Raw genomic sequence first — 14,974 nt, forward strand, 5'->3', positions numbered from 1 at the left:
TGTTTATTTGAGAGTCCATTTAAAACTCTGTTACATTCACCTAATGGGAAAATTTGAAAAGAATTCAACTGGATTTGTCCTTGTTAAACGAACATTAAGGATGTTTAACAGCTGTCTCGGGCACATCACATTAAAATCCAGAGAGAGACTTGACACACTAATGGTTTTGTTTGTCCTCAGGAGGATGGGTGAGAGGAGGTGCCTGGCAGAGCCAGGGTGGGCAGTGCTCCTGCACCCACGTCCAATGGGGTCCCCAAATTCCCGCCTGCAAAAGCCCTGCACCCGGCCCGCGGACATGGGAGCCGAGGGGCTGCAGGATGGGATCCCAGCAGTGGGAACCAGGTTGGGAGCAAACAGCCCATGTCTACACCCCACTACCCGACCCATCTCCTTTTTCCCTCTCCACCAGCCCCGATGGCCCCCTCTTTTATTGACCAGATTTGGGGAGAAGTAAACGGATACCCTAAGAGGGGGATGGGGGGGAGATGTGAGCCCCAGAAGGCTGTATTAGAGGCAGGCGATAGCCTTTGAATCAACCTAAACAGATTCAGGATTAGATTAAGGCAGTGATTCTGGAATGATCGTGTTCATTTCTAAATTCATTCTCGTCTCTCATCATTCATTCATTCATTCACTGATTCCGGTGAATGAATTTCTTTAGTTTAACACTCCTGGTGCAGAGGTAGCCCCACACAGCCATCCATGCTGTGACACAGGAAAGGGTAGAATTCCAGGGGAGCTCTCGCCCCTAACCAGGCCTGGGGGCAGGGAGTGGCAGAGAAGTGTCACCTGGACAGTCTCAGACGCCTGGGCGTGTTCTGTACTGGGGTCTGATCCCCAGCGCTGGTGGAGTATTGGGATTCTCTGCAAACTAAGCATGGCTGGAGTTCAGGCAGTAAGTGGTTCCAGGGGGTGGGCTGGAGAAGGGGGTCTTGGGGTGCCTGGCTTCAAGTCCCCGCTCGCATCCCCTGACGCTCAGGCTCAGCAGGCCCATCAGAGGCGTCCTTTTCCTCTTCCCAGAGCCATCACCCTGGAGAACACCCTTGTCATCCTGTCAACAGTGGCTCCGGATGCAGGCCGCTACTACGTGCAAGCAGTTAATGACAAGAACGGGGATAACAAGACCAGCCAGCCCATCATTCTCGCCGTGGAGAGTAAGTAAGCCGCAGGGCCTGGGACCGATGGTGGAGCGCGTCGTTAAATCTTGGGAATGGGGCTCCGGAGGGTCATTGGGAAGATAGAATGGCGGTGGAGGGGGGAGGCTGGGAAAGGGCAGGGGAGGCGCCGTCCCAAGGAGGAGGAGGCCCAGCTGGCGGTGGGAGTGGGAGGTGGAGGCCGAGATGGAGCTGAATTCCGGACCCCATGCCCATGACGAGCCTGAGACCCTATCAGGAGCGGGGGACACTTAGCTTGGCTGTTAGCTGGGCCCCTGGGGGCCCAGGGAGGGCATGGGGTATAGGAGAAAGTATGTGCACTAGAGGATTACCACCACCCCTGGGGCTCAGGTGCTGGTGGGGTGAGCCCGCCAGGAGATGGGAAGCTCCTTTTTAAAGAAATATACTGACTGCCTCTACTCAGCTGGCATGTAAAAAGCGCCACTTTTACTTGGAGCCAAGCCATCCTCACCGATGGGAACACGTGCTCTCTGCCCAGGCTCCTGCCTAAAAGTGCCCCTGTGTCCATCCCCAGAGACCGCCCTGCACCCTGGAAGAGAGGCAAGGCTCTCCCCAGCGGCAGAGCACAGAGGATAGCAAATGGAAAGGGTGACTCCTTGGGTGTCTTTGGCAAAGAAGTATTTGTCCAGCCAAGGCTGAAGGCAGGTTTCCGATCGGTGATGGAGATGCTGGGGGTGTCCCCCCCACCGGCCTGGTTCTCCCCGGCCCGCTCGCTCCATGCTCCATCCCTGGGATGGAGAGGTGGCGGCGGGGGGGGGGGGGGGTGTCACAGAATACGCAGGACAAGGCCAGAGCTTCCCGCAGCGGCCAGGCAGCCACACAGGCTGGGGGAGCCAGATGCTCACGTCCCTCCACATCTGTACAACTGCTGCTCCAAAAGCCAGCCTCATTTATCATCCACGGTCCTGCTGGGATGCACCCGCCAGCAGCAAGAGAAGGGTGCTCGCCAGCTCGGAACCTTCCCATGTCCTTCCTCTGATCCCAGCCTCTGTCTTCAAGGGCCCAGAAAGCCCAGAACATCCCCCAATCCCGACCTGCCCATTCCTGGGCCTTGTGAGCACCAGCAGAACCCCTTCCCATACGTGCAGTGACCTCCTCCCCCCAGACCACATTCCTGTCTGCCTAGAAAGAAACCTGGGTGCAGCGAGCAGAGTTCCAGTCTGGATACTGACCTATTAGGGTCACGGGTGTAACTTCTGACATTGACCTGGGCCAGGGTCTCAGTCTCATCCCGGCAACCTGGGGCCTAGCCCATGACCTGGGGCTGCTGTTTCTACAGGAAAAGGAAGGTAACCATCAGAGAGACGTTTGTCCCCATGTATCTTCCAGCGCTTAGAATACCTAGAGTCTAATGGAATTGAATCATTTGGTGTGAGGGATGCTCACGGTCCGAGTCAAGGCCAGGCATCTCCCTGGGTGACTCAGCTGACCTCCTCCAGCACCCTCGTCCTGGCGGGAATTGCACCAGCTGTTCTCCTGGCCAACCAGGCGGGCTCTTCACTCTCTGCTGCCTCCCCCAGCCCTCCGGCTGGCCCAAGAGAGCCAGGCAGGGTCCCTTGGGACCCCCATGTGTGCCCAAGCCTCCCCCGCCCCACCCCCGTTGTCTGTTTCTCCCCCACCCCATCGCCCCTCGTCTCCTGCTCTCACGGTGATTTGTACTGGATTGAGAGCAAAATCAGCTGATTATCAGCTAATTTCTCCTCCCATGAGTGACTGCACTTCAAATCCCAGTTCCTGTCACTGACACAAATCCCCAAGCTGCCTGCCTGCCTGCCGGCCAGTTTCCTAGGAACATTTGCCACTTCGCCCACCACCGGCTGCATCTCCCCTCATCTGTCTCGCCCGAGCCTCACCTCTCCCTTTGCTCTCCCCCCTCACCCCTTCCTCCCTCCTCTGCTCAGGGCAGCTCAGCCTCTCAGCAGCCCTCAGGGGACATCCATGCTCTTCAGAAATGGAGAAGGAGAGAACAAAGACCAGTGACCCCCCCGAGTTGCCCTCTGCCCAGGTGTCACCCAGGTGACCTCACACGGAGTGTCACAGCTCTTGAAAAGTTCATACCTGGCTGGTGGTCCCACTGGGTGGCAATCAGAGCTGCACTGTCCAATAGAATTATAATATGAGCCACATACGTAATTTAAAACTTGCCACTGGCCTCACTTTTTCAGAAGGAAAAAGAAACAGGTGAAATTCATCTTATTATATTTCATTTACCCAACATATCCAAAATATTAGCCGTTGAACATACAATCAATAGAGAAAATACTAATGAGATGCTTCACACTGGGTTTCTTTTTCCTACTAAGTCTTCAAAATCCGTGTGTGTTTTGCACTTAAAGCACATCTCAATTTGGATGCTGGATTTTCATCTGAAATACGTGATCTGTATTTAGATTTCATAAAATTTACAGCTGGAAAGGTGGGATCGTATGCCCAAGTTTTTCCACACATACTTAAGAGTGTTCTAATAACTGATTCGGGGATCCGCTTTTAATTAAATGTAAATTAGGTAAAATTAAATCCCATTGCATCAAAGGGCCACCAGTCACGTTTCAAGAGCTCGTAGCCACCTGTGGTTCTCGCCCCACCCCTGCCCATGTTGGACAGGTTAGGTCTGCCCTGGGCCCTTGAGTACCTGGAAGTCTGCCCAGCAGAGGGGAGCAGCTCGCCTCCCTGCTCCCCACCCACTGGGCCCATGGCCCAGTCACGTGGTCCCCGAGCCACAGTTTCCTCACCTGTGGCAAAGCGTAGTTGGGAGGAGAGTTCGATGGGATGACTCGGGGAGAATGGATCAGAGTGGGTGTCCCCCGTCGCACCTGTTATCAAAATCGTCCTGGGGCAGCGAGACCCCACTTTGCCCCCATGTGGGGAGCCCCTAAGCTTCCTCGTGCCACAGGGCCCCGTCCACATCATGAGCTTATGCGGAAGATGCCCGTCCTTGCTCTGGTGTGCATGTGGTTTTCTTGCTTGACCTTTAGGGCCCCATTCACCCCGCTGTCCAGAGCAGTGCCTGAGCATGGCCAGGCTGTCCCTGTCCCCCTGGCTGGCCCTCCAGAGACCCTGAGTCAGTACAGGCCTCCCTGCAGAGAGTGCCTGCTAGAAAGGTGCATCCTGCCATGGGTGGGTCCACCCGAGCGGTCCCCCTCTGCCTCCACACCACACCAACAGCCTCCCTTTCCATCACCCCACGTGCTGGGCACCGTCCGGCACTCTGGTGCTCCATCATTACAGCAACCCCTGGAGGCAGTCTGTTATTCCCCTCCACGAGTTACAGATGAGAAAGCGGGGGAAACAGGCCTAAGAGGTGAAGCAATTTACTTCCCGGCAACATTTGCTAATGATGCACAAACCCGAGAATGGAACCATGTTTCCCTGGCTGCCAAACTCTCCTCATTAACAGCTCCCCAGATGTCCCAGGGGGAAACAGATCTCCCTTTTGGCCACTGCTGCCCCCTGAGAGGCACCTGCTTTCTGCTTTCTCAAGACTCTCCAGAAGTTACCCCGCCCCAGGCTTTACCTCCCAGTCATGCCTGCCACCGGCTCCCAGGCTCTCTCCAGTCCCTGCCACTGGTGACCTCCTGGTTGCAAACCCACCTCCTGCATCCTGATTCTCCTTGACCGCTCAGGACGTTCAGCTCCACTGACCCCCCTCCCTGGCACCCCGTGACCTGAGCTTCCTCAGCCCTGCGTGTCTCCCCCAGTTCTCCCGTCTCCTGTTTCCTTCTCCCCTGATGTGAACAAGCCGATGCCTGGTTCTCTGCCCTTTGTCCCTCCCACTCCCCCACCCCTGGTCCCCGGGGTCCCCCTCGCCCCACCCTCCTGTTCTCTCCGGGCGCGTCATCCCCCGGGGCTCCTGCCTCGTGTTCCTGAGTGTCCCCCCACTTGAGTACCTTCCTTCCGACATCCCACCGCCATCTCCACCCCAGGGTGACAAAACCCCAAGCCATCTCCCTTCTTTGAAAACCTGTTCCTCTTGGGCTTAACTTTACTCTGTAAAGGGGGCCCCATGTCCAGGCATCTTGTCCTCGTGTCTTGTGCCCCCTCGTGTCTTGTCCCTCCCTGTAATGTGCCCACCTAGGGCCGACTTCCAGCCCAGAGCCCAGCTTGTAAATTCTCAGTAATCTGGCCCTGACCCAACTTCTCCCAGTCAGATCTACTCCCCCTAGCAGGGATGGAAAATGGGATTCACCTCATCGGCCAGCTCTGATCCACTGTTGGTGCTTTGTTAAGAAGGATTCTGAGGACACCTCTGGGCTCAGCCAAGAAAAGCACTGACCAATCAGGAGAGTGGGCTGGGGACGGGGCAGCAAGCATGTGGGCCAGGATCCATCACGTCTGCTCTGAGGCTCTCCCCCATCATCCATCCCAGCGCTCTGAGGCCACCCTGGCATCGTGCCCACATTTACCTCCGGATCCCCCCATTCACCTCACCTTCACTCACACAGCGCTCCTGTTCTGGAATGTTCTTCCTTCTGGCTTCTCTGAGTTCCACTCAAGTTCCCCCATCTCCTGTGCGTCCCCAGGGAGCACTTGAGGCTTTGCCTGATCTCCTGTAGCCCTGAACACGTGTGTCCTCCTTCCCTCGGTCAAGGGGCCCCTGAGAGTCCATGACTTCCCCTCCTGGTAGCCTCTGGCTCCATCACTTGGTCCAGGCTGGGTTGGGGGTGGAGGGAAGAAGGAAGGAAACATCCCTCCACCCAAGCACAGGCAGACAAATCCCCACAGGAGGGACTGTCATCTATTGAGCACCTACTATGTGCCAGGGGCTCTGCGCTTACCCCAGAGCAGCTTAGCCGTGCCCCCCCAGGACCCTCCTTCCAACACCCGTCACGTGCATCTTTAATCTCTTAGACGTCCAAGCGCGGATCTGACTGCTTCCCAGACTGCACACCATGAGGACAGACCCCCTACCCATCTCACTCGGCGGGGAATCCCTGGTACACAGTCTGGCACACACAGAGCCCTTACCCAGAAAAGATTTGTTGAGTCGGGAGCTGATCCCACACAACCCTGAGAGGCGGTGATTTCTACCCGCTTTCTGCAGCTGAGAAAAACCGAGACTCGGGGGATGAGGTGACCAGCCGGAGTCACGCCCAGGCTGCCTGGGGCAGAGCAAGATTTGGAGCCAGGTCTTCCTGACCGCCAGGCCCTCCTTCCCTCGTACCCTGCAAGCAGCCACCTGGACCTGGGCAGGACAGGGTCCCTGGGTGGGTGTCAGTCTCCCCTTTAACCTCGTAAAGCCAACAAGGCAGCCCTGAGGTCGGGGGGGGCATCCCTCATATTTTTAAACTCTGAGGGCTCTGTTTACCCATTGACACCATGGGGCTCTAACTCTCTGTCTTCTCCTCGTGCACCAGTAATCTGGGCCTCCGCACCTGCGCACCCCGGCATGTATAGTAAACAATGTGGAGCACACTTTTATGGATTCAGCTACATCAGCAGCTTTCAATCCAATCGCTCTTTATGGCACCTACATGAGGCTTTTATATTGTTGTAGTTATTTGGGTTTATATGCTTCCTTTCTTCCCCTCTTCATTTTAGTTTATTTTTTACATTTTATTCCCATTCTACCTGGGCCTTTCCCAGCAAGGCCTGGAGGCCCGGCAGGAAAACCCTTCCCGGGGCTGACTGGGGTGGACTGACTTCCCCATAAAGCGTGTCTTATTGCTGTTGCCCGGAGGCCGTGCATTCCATTATGGCCTGCCACCTCCAGAGCCTCGCGGTTAGGGGCCACCTGGATGGATTTGTTGTGAGAGAAAGTCCGTGGTGGCTGTATTTCTGGGAGCCATAGAGCAGGTGTACAGAGAATATTGGAGTTTCTGCCAGTATTGGGCCTGCACTGACCCACAAAGTTAAGAACCTGTCCACTTCTTTTTTTTTTTTTGCTTTATAACAAATTTAATCAGTTATACATATACATATGTTCCCATATCCCCTCCCTTTCTGGCCACTTCTTAAACAGCTCAAAAAATATAAAAAAGGAAATGTTCCTGCCTCTGTTAGGAGAGTTTGGGGTGTTTTTTTGCTTTAATAAAACCCAATCATGATAAGTTCTCTTTCAGTTTAATCATCGACCCTGGAAGTTATACAACGATAGCTCCAGTCCCATGCATTCATTCACCTAACAGATGTATTTGAGCACCTACTATGTGCTGTGTGGCATGGTTCTGGAAGTGGGGGTGAACAGGACTGTCTTGACTCAGGCTGCTGTAACAGAATACCATAGATGGTGGGGCTCAAACACAGACATTTACTTGTCATAGTTCTGGAAGTCCAAGACGAATGTACCAACATGGTTGGTTTGGGCTGAAGGCTCTCTTCCCTGGCTTGCAGATGGCTGCCTTCTTACTGTGTCCTCACATGGCAGAGAGAGAGATCTGGGGCCTCTTCCTCATCTTATCAAGGCACTAACCCTGTTGGATTAGGGCCCCACCCTTACGACCTTATGTAACCCAATTACCTCTTAAAGACCCCACCCCAAACACAGGGAAGTTAGGGCTTCAACATATGAATGGGGGTGGGGGTGGGGGTGGGGAAAATTCAGTCCAAAGCAAAAACAAATGAGGTTCCTGCCTCATAGAATGTATTGATTTCCTAAGGGCCAAAAACTGAGTGACCTATCGCAACAGAAATTTAATTTACTCTGCACAGAAGTGTGCAATCAAGGTGTCAGCATGCCCACACTCTCTCTGACAGGTGTAAGGGAGGATCCTTTCCTGCCTCTCCAAGGCTTTGGCAGTTGTGGGCAATCCTTGATGTTCCTTGGCTTATAATTCATTACTGCAGTCTCTGCCTCTGTCTTCACCTGGCCTTCTCCCCTGCGGGTCTGTGTCTAAATTTCCCTCCTCTTATAAGGACACATCATATTGGACTTCGGGCCCACCCTGATGCAGTAGGACTGCATCTGAACTTGATTGCACTTGCAAAGACCCTATTTTCAAATAAGGTGACATTCACAGCTGCCATGGACTTGAATTTGGGGGACAGTATTCAGCCAACTACAGGGAGTTTGCATTCTGGTAGAAGGAGGTGGCAAATGAAGCAGTAAGCCAACAAGACAAATGCAGGTGGAGGGAAGGATTTTGAAGGCAAAAAACCAGGACAGGGGGATGGGGACGAGGGAGTGGCTGCATTACAGAAAGAGCGGGAGAGGCCTTGAGGTCTCCAGTGCACTCTCCCTGGACACTGTGTGGAGACCCATCAGCAGAGGAGGTGGAAGGGACCCCGGGGTCAGTGTCTGGAGGTTCGGCTCTGGGGCTGCTGGGGCGTCTGCCCCATGGCCACCTGCCCCCCCTCCATGAGGACAAAGGTCTCCCATGGCATCCCTCTAATGGGGGGTGGGATTTCCGGCCTCTGTTCCCAGCTGACACCTGTCCTCTCTCCAGATGTAGGGGGCCCCGCAGACCCCATTGCTCCAACCATCATCATTCCTCCCAAGAACACCAGCGTGGTGGCCGGGACCTCGGAGGTGACCATGGAGTGCGTGGCCAATGCCAGGTGGGCAGTGCCCCTCCCCCGCTTTAACTCCAGCGAGCGCTCCTGACCTGTGGGCTCGGAGGAGACCAGTCGGAATTCAGACAGGCCCAGAAGTGTCACGTGAGGACCCATGAAAGAAGATGGGGTATTTAGCCTAGAGGAGGGGTGATAGGTGGGCCGTCAGAGAGCCGTCGGATGCAAGCAGGGCCCGCCCGAGAGGAGAGCCCACGCCTCGAGGCGTGGCAGCAGTTACAGGGCAGCAGATCCCAGCCCGGGATATTTGGGGCTGGTGGGGGATCCACTCATACTTCCAACGTTCAGAGCAGCCTGGAGAGGGGTGGCTCACCTCTGCCAGCAGTGCGCTCCTCGCGTGCAGGCGTGGGCAAGAGGGAAGCTGTGCTAGGAGACAGGTCACGTGATGGACTTTGCAGGAGGGCAGACCTGGGGTCAGGTGCAAATGCGGCCCCTTCTCAGCCGTGTACGACCCTCACTTCTCTCCCTTGGTCGTGTGTGGACACTGTGCTACGTGCCCTCCCACAAAACCTCCTTTCTTCCAACAGCTATCCACGTAGGTGTCACTACCCTGAAGCCCAGAGAGGGCAAGCAACCTACCCAAGGTCACCCAGCTGACCGATAGCAGAGTTGCAATACAATAAGCCACCACCCCTCGGGCCCATGCTCACTGCCAGGCTCTGGGCCTCAGTGTCCTCAGCTATAAAGTGGGAAATGATGCAGCACCTACCTCGGCAGTGAGGCATGCAGGTAGAATGCTGGATTCAGCCCGACCTGACACCCCCTAAGTGCTCCAGAAAGATGATGCAATGTGATGGAGTGGGCAGTTAGACCAGTGACCCCAAGGTCACCCCCAGCTGAAGGTTCCCAGACAGCGTGTCTCTGTAGCAGTGCTTCTAAAATTACGCTTCTCAGGGACTTCCCTGGTGATCCAGTGGTAGAGAATCCGCCTTCCAGCGCAGGGGACACAGGTTCGATCCCTGGTTGGGGAACTAAGATTCCCACATGCCGTGGGGCAACTAAGCTCGTGCACCACAACTACTGAGCGCACGCGCCACAACTAGAGAGAGGAAACCCGCATGCCACAACTAGAGAGAAGCCGGCGCGCCATAACGAAAGAGCCCACGTGCCGCAGCCAAAAAAATTTTTTAATACATAAAAGTACACTTCTCAGAACCCAACTTTCTCACAAGTAAGGGAAAGGCCGCCAGGATGCAACAGAGCACATTAAGGGAGCAGAGAAGAACCTACATAACACCATTCAGGCCAGGCTGCCCAAACTCACTCGACCACGAAACCCCTTTTTCACGGGACCCCTCTGAGCCCCCGGGGAACTAGCACGGACCCCACTTTGGCAGATCCGCCCTTGGGGATCCATCAGGTGCTAAACAGGAGAGCCGGGCAAACCCCAGCTCAGGGGTCCTTGGGGAGCCGGGGTCAGTGATGGAGGAAAGGGGGCCCAGCTCACACCCTCAGCCCTCTCTCAAAGTTGGGGGTGCGTATGTCCACCTGCCTGCCTTTGTTTCCCCATCTCCAAACTTCGGGTGCTTCTCTCCCGTTTCAACTTGTCACTTTCCCTCCCCTTTCACACTTTCCTACCCACTGACTTCTGTGGGATGGGGCGCGGCCCACGGAACAGAGCAGAAGAAAGAGAGATGCGTGGAAAGGATGCTTTTCTGCTCTTGAGAGCCCCCTAGCATGAGTTACCACCGGGACCGGGTCCTGTGTGAATCCATCCACCCTCACCACCACCCCGAGGTGGGCACGGTTGCCCCCATTTCACAGATGAGGAAACTGAGGCCCAGAGCACTGAAAGAACCGCACCAAACAACGGCTTGCACCTAGAAAGTGTCAGGGGCATGGGCAAACCCAGCCAGCCTGGCCCCGGCCCTGCACTCCTTACCATGCCCTGACCTGCCTCTCGGGCCTCTGAAGTCTCTGTGGCTGATGGCCTGCCTCCCTCGCCGCCCCCCCAGGCCCCTGATCAAGCTGCACATCATTTGGAAGAAGGATGGGGTGCTGCTGTCCAGCGGCATCAGCGACTACAACCGCCGGCTCACCATCCCCAACCCCACGGGCAGCGACGCCGGTTACTACGAGTGTGAGGCCATCCTTCGCAGCAGCAGTGCCCCCTCTGTCGTCCGTGGCGCCTACCTGTCTGTGCTGGGTGAGACGGGGTGGGGCTGCTGGGGTCCCCCAGGCATGGCTGGGGCCTACTTAAGGGTGACCCGAATGGTGGCCATACCAACAGGAGCACAGCTCTGACACCCCACCCCCATCCCCCCCTCCTGCAGAACCGCCTCAGTTTGTCAAGGAGCCAGAGAGACACATCACAGCAGAGATGGAGAAAGTGGTGGACGTCCCCTGTCGGGCCAAAGGTAACGCGGTGGTGTGGATGGAGGGGGACAGGGACCCCCGGACCTTCAGCCGCTCCTCTCCCTGACACGGACTTTTCTAAATTCCGCCTCCTTCTCATCACTGAGCAGAGAGTCAGTCTGGCTGTAGGCAGACACCCCAGGAAACAACAGGCCAAATTACCATAATCTCAGGGCTGGAAATCAACCCCGTGTTACCATAACTTGAAGGTTACAAATGAATCCAAATTACCGTAATTTCAGGATAGGTGACAGGCCCAAATTGCCCATAATTTGAGAGTTGTAGACAATGCCAAATGATCGTTATGTCAGAACTGAGTGCATCTCTGCCTGGTGTCTGGGCCATTTGGCTTCATCTCCTCCCACCATTTTTACTTAACCCCGCCTTGTCAGAGTTCTTGCAGACTTTCTACTTTTCCCATCCCCACCCCCCCTCCTTCAGGTTCCACTGAGCTAAAAGGCACCCCGAAACCAGGGTGAAATCTGAGATGATGGGATGATAGGGGAGAGTGTGCATGGCGGGACAGGGTCTGACATTGAACAGAGAGGAGAATGTAGCCCAGGCAGGAGGGAGGGTCCAGTGGAGGAGGAGGGGGGATACTGACACCCATTCTGAGACCATACCAGGGGAAGACAGAGATCCATTCATTTATTGAACAAACGTTTTTGGAGGGCTTATCATGTGCCGATACTGTTCTCGGGGCTGGAAAGACACAGAATGAACCAAACAGCCAAATCCCCACTTTCACAGAACTTAACGTGCTCATGAGGAAGGCAGACAAACCAATAAGCAAATAAAGATAGCGTGTTTCATTTCATCTAAAATGCCATGGGTTGTAAGATGCCGCATTATCTTATGTACCTCTAAGAAAGAAAAGGGACTGCCAATTAAATTATGACATGCTGTCGATTGTAAGACACGTCCTGATTTGAGCTGTTACAATGTGAAAGAAGGCACTGCTTGGACTGGATGAAATATTAGAGGACGTCAGGGTTGAAAAGTGCTGGGAAGGAGAAACAGGCAGGCTGAGGGGGCTCGGAGCCACGGGGTGCTCTTTCGAACGGGGTTTGGGGACCTTTTCTGTAGAAGTCACATTTGAGCAGAGACGCAGTGGGAGAGGTGAGAGGGCTAGGGGATACCTATGGGAAGAGCATGCCAGGCTGGGGACGCAGCTTGGGGAAGGCTGAGGGGTAAGGGGAGCCCCATTCACCTCCCTGTGCTACCTGGTAGGAGGGGGCTTCCAAAGGAACGCTGATTCCATCTGCATGCCCCTTGACACAGGGTTCTCTGGTCACCTGGGTTTGTGAAAGCCCAGATGGAGGTTCCCAGAGCACACAAAAGACTCTGCTAAATATTGCAGAAAAATATAGCTTGTCCAGTCCAGCCTTTCCAAGCTAAACTAACCCCAGGATCTTTTTTTTTTTTTTTTTTTTTTTTTTTTTTTTTTTTTGCGGTACGTGGGCCTCTCACTGTTGTGGCCTCTCCCGTTGCGGAGCACAGGCTCCGGACGCGCAGGCTCAGCATCCATGGCTCACGGGCCCAGCTGCTCCACGGCATGTGGGATCTTCCCGGACCGGGGCACGAGCCTGCGTCCCCTGCATCAGCAGGTGGACTCTCAACCACTGCACCACCAGGGAAGCCCCAATCCAGGATCTTTTAAATTTTCTTGGGACGTCTACTTGATGAGAATTTGAGAATTGTCCCTCTGAGAACATCTTTCCCCACTCCCAAGACCAACAGTGACACCTCTGAGAAGGTTCTAGAAACCAAGACACCCCAGGGACACTCCCCCCTCCGAGGACTTGCTGCCTCAGCCCCTACCTGAGCATCCCTCAGAGGCGGCTGACGGTGGGTGCTCATCTCCCACAGGTGTGCCACCACCCTCCATCACCTGGTACAAGGACTCGGCCGTGGTGGAGGTGGGGAGGCTGAGCCGCTTCCGGCAGCGAGGCGACGGGGGCCTGCAGATCAGCGGGCTAGTGCCCGACGACACCGGCATGTTCCAGTGCTTCGCCCGCAACGCGGCCGGCGAGGTGCAGACCTCCACCTACCTGGCCGTCACCAGTGAGTTGACCTTTCCTGTCCTGCACGATTCCCTCCCGCCCAGGACGCAGCTTTCCTCCAAGCCAGGGGCCTCTTGAGAACAGGATGCTGTGCAGTGCAGAGACAGGATCCCAGAAGGCTGTCCCCCGGGGTCAGTCACTGTTTCTGGCCAGTGACACCTGCTGCTTCTACAGCCAGCACCATTTTTTCTTTTACAAACCAGAGCCTCGATTTCACATTTGATGAAGGATGAATCCCATTTACCTTGTCATGGAGGGTGTCAGCTGCCCTTGGGGGTCCTCAGTTTCCCCTAAATGGAGACTTGAGAATCAAGGCAGGGTGGGGACCGGTGTCACCTGGGTCCTTCCACAGGGTAGGTGGTAAGGGGAGCCCCTCGTGGGCCTTCCGGGCTTCTTCCCAATGCTGGGGCCCTGTCAGGACACCTGCATCCTTCCCTGCAGAGGGACCCACTCCAGCCAGCGGGAGTGGCAGGGCACAACAAGGACCTGGGGTGTGCCTAAGAGGCCTCATTGTCTCCCTTCGCAGGCATCGCCCCCAACATCACCAGGGGCCCCCTGGACAGCACGGTGATTGATGGCATGTCCGTGGTGCTGGCTTGTGAGACTTCGGGGGCACCCCGGCCGGCCATCACTTGGCAGAAAGGTAGCTGAGACTGATCTGCTTTGGAGGGCATGGCCACCTGACAAAGTCTAGGGCAGTCCTCAGGGCTCAGTTCTGGAGCCAGCCAGGTGGGGTTTCCCGTGTACGGTTGGGAAGGCTGTGCACTGTACAACCCAAGAGGGTTTCTTTCACACGGCGGTAGGTACCACGTGCCGCCCTGCCGGGCTCAAGGCTCAGCTCTACCTCTTGTGAGGCCTATGACCTTGGAGCCTCAAGGTTCCCATCTGTAAAATGGGGACAGTAGGACACATACCTGGGAGTGGCATGAAAACTAGACGAGAGGATGCTCATGAAGGGCCTGCTCTGTGCCTGGGAAGTCGGGAAGCCCAAACAATGACGGCTGATGTAACATCCCGGTGAAGGTTGTTAGTACAGGCAGGAGGCCATCCCCCCTCCGCAGGCAGCTTGCAGGGCTCCAGACACCTGAGCCACCAAAGCCCAAGCTATCTACCTAGGTCCACCCACCCCGCGTGACTCCTCCATGCTCTGCATTGTACACTCAGCTTCACAACCCTCCCCGGGGACACACACACATGTACACACACACACACAAACAGAGTCACTCACTCACACCCCCCCAAGCCTCTGCTCAGATAAACCTTCCCCACAGGACTCACCCAGGCCCTCCCCCAACCCCTCGCTGGTTTATTTTCCCGCCTTCTAATACGCAAGATCATCTGCGCCTTGGTTTTGCTTATTGCCTGGCCCCCCACGAGGTCAGGGCTTTCGGTTTTGTCCCCTGCTATCTCCCCAGGGCCTAGAACAGAGTCTGACCCACAGTAGATACTCCATCCCTATTGAGGGGGGGAGTGTGGGCACACTCAGGCCCAGAAATAAACACACCCACCTCACACGCTCACTTGTTCAGTATGCCCGCACGTGTGTGCAGGGGGACCCGCTCACCCCCAGACTTGCACATGGACAGTCCCCTCTATAGACAGGTGGGATTTTCTTTAAAATAGGTACAATCATGGAAACCTGCACTCTCAGACTCACTCACACGCGGCGTATCCTCTCTCCCCCTCCCTCCCTCTCCCTCTTTCCAGGCCCCCTAGGTCCCACTGCAGAGGGAGGTCCGTCCCCGACCAGGGCTGCCCCCGCCCTATGTGTCCCTCTCCGCCCCCACCCCTTGCTGTTCCCACCCATCACTTTCCTCCGCTCCCCTGCAGGTGACTCTCCAGAAGCATCCTTCCACAGGATGCCTGTCACCACCT

At 55.7% G+C, this 14,974-nt stretch overlaps 1 protein-coding gene across 3 annotated transcripts in view; it reads left to right on the forward strand.

Moving 5' to 3' along the window:
- SDK2 (sidekick cell adhesion molecule 2) overlaps positions 1-14,974 on the forward strand; it is a 263,950-nt gene that overhangs the window by 169,819 nt on the left and 79,157 nt on the right. For all 3 annotated transcript variants that reach the window (XM_060080968.1, XM_060080970.1, XM_060080971.1), the window contains exons 5-10: positions 1,021-1,154; positions 8,558-8,669; positions 10,637-10,827; positions 10,955-11,038; positions 12,906-13,100; positions 13,626-13,742. In XM_060080968.1, the coding sequence (XP_059936951.1) occupies positions 1,021-1,154; positions 8,558-8,669; positions 10,637-10,827; positions 10,955-11,038; positions 12,906-13,100; positions 13,626-13,742 (833 nt within the window). The remainder of the gene's footprint in view (positions 1-1,020; positions 1,155-8,557; positions 8,670-10,636; positions 10,828-10,954; positions 11,039-12,905; positions 13,101-13,625; positions 13,743-14,974) is intronic.

This window comes from Mesoplodon densirostris, chromosome 18 (genome assembly GCF_025265405.1).
Source record: "Mesoplodon densirostris isolate mMesDen1 chromosome 18, mMesDen1 primary haplotype, whole genome shotgun sequence".
In the NCBI taxonomy this organism is placed as follows: Eukaryota; Metazoa; Chordata; class Mammalia; order Artiodactyla; family Ziphiidae; genus Mesoplodon; species Mesoplodon densirostris.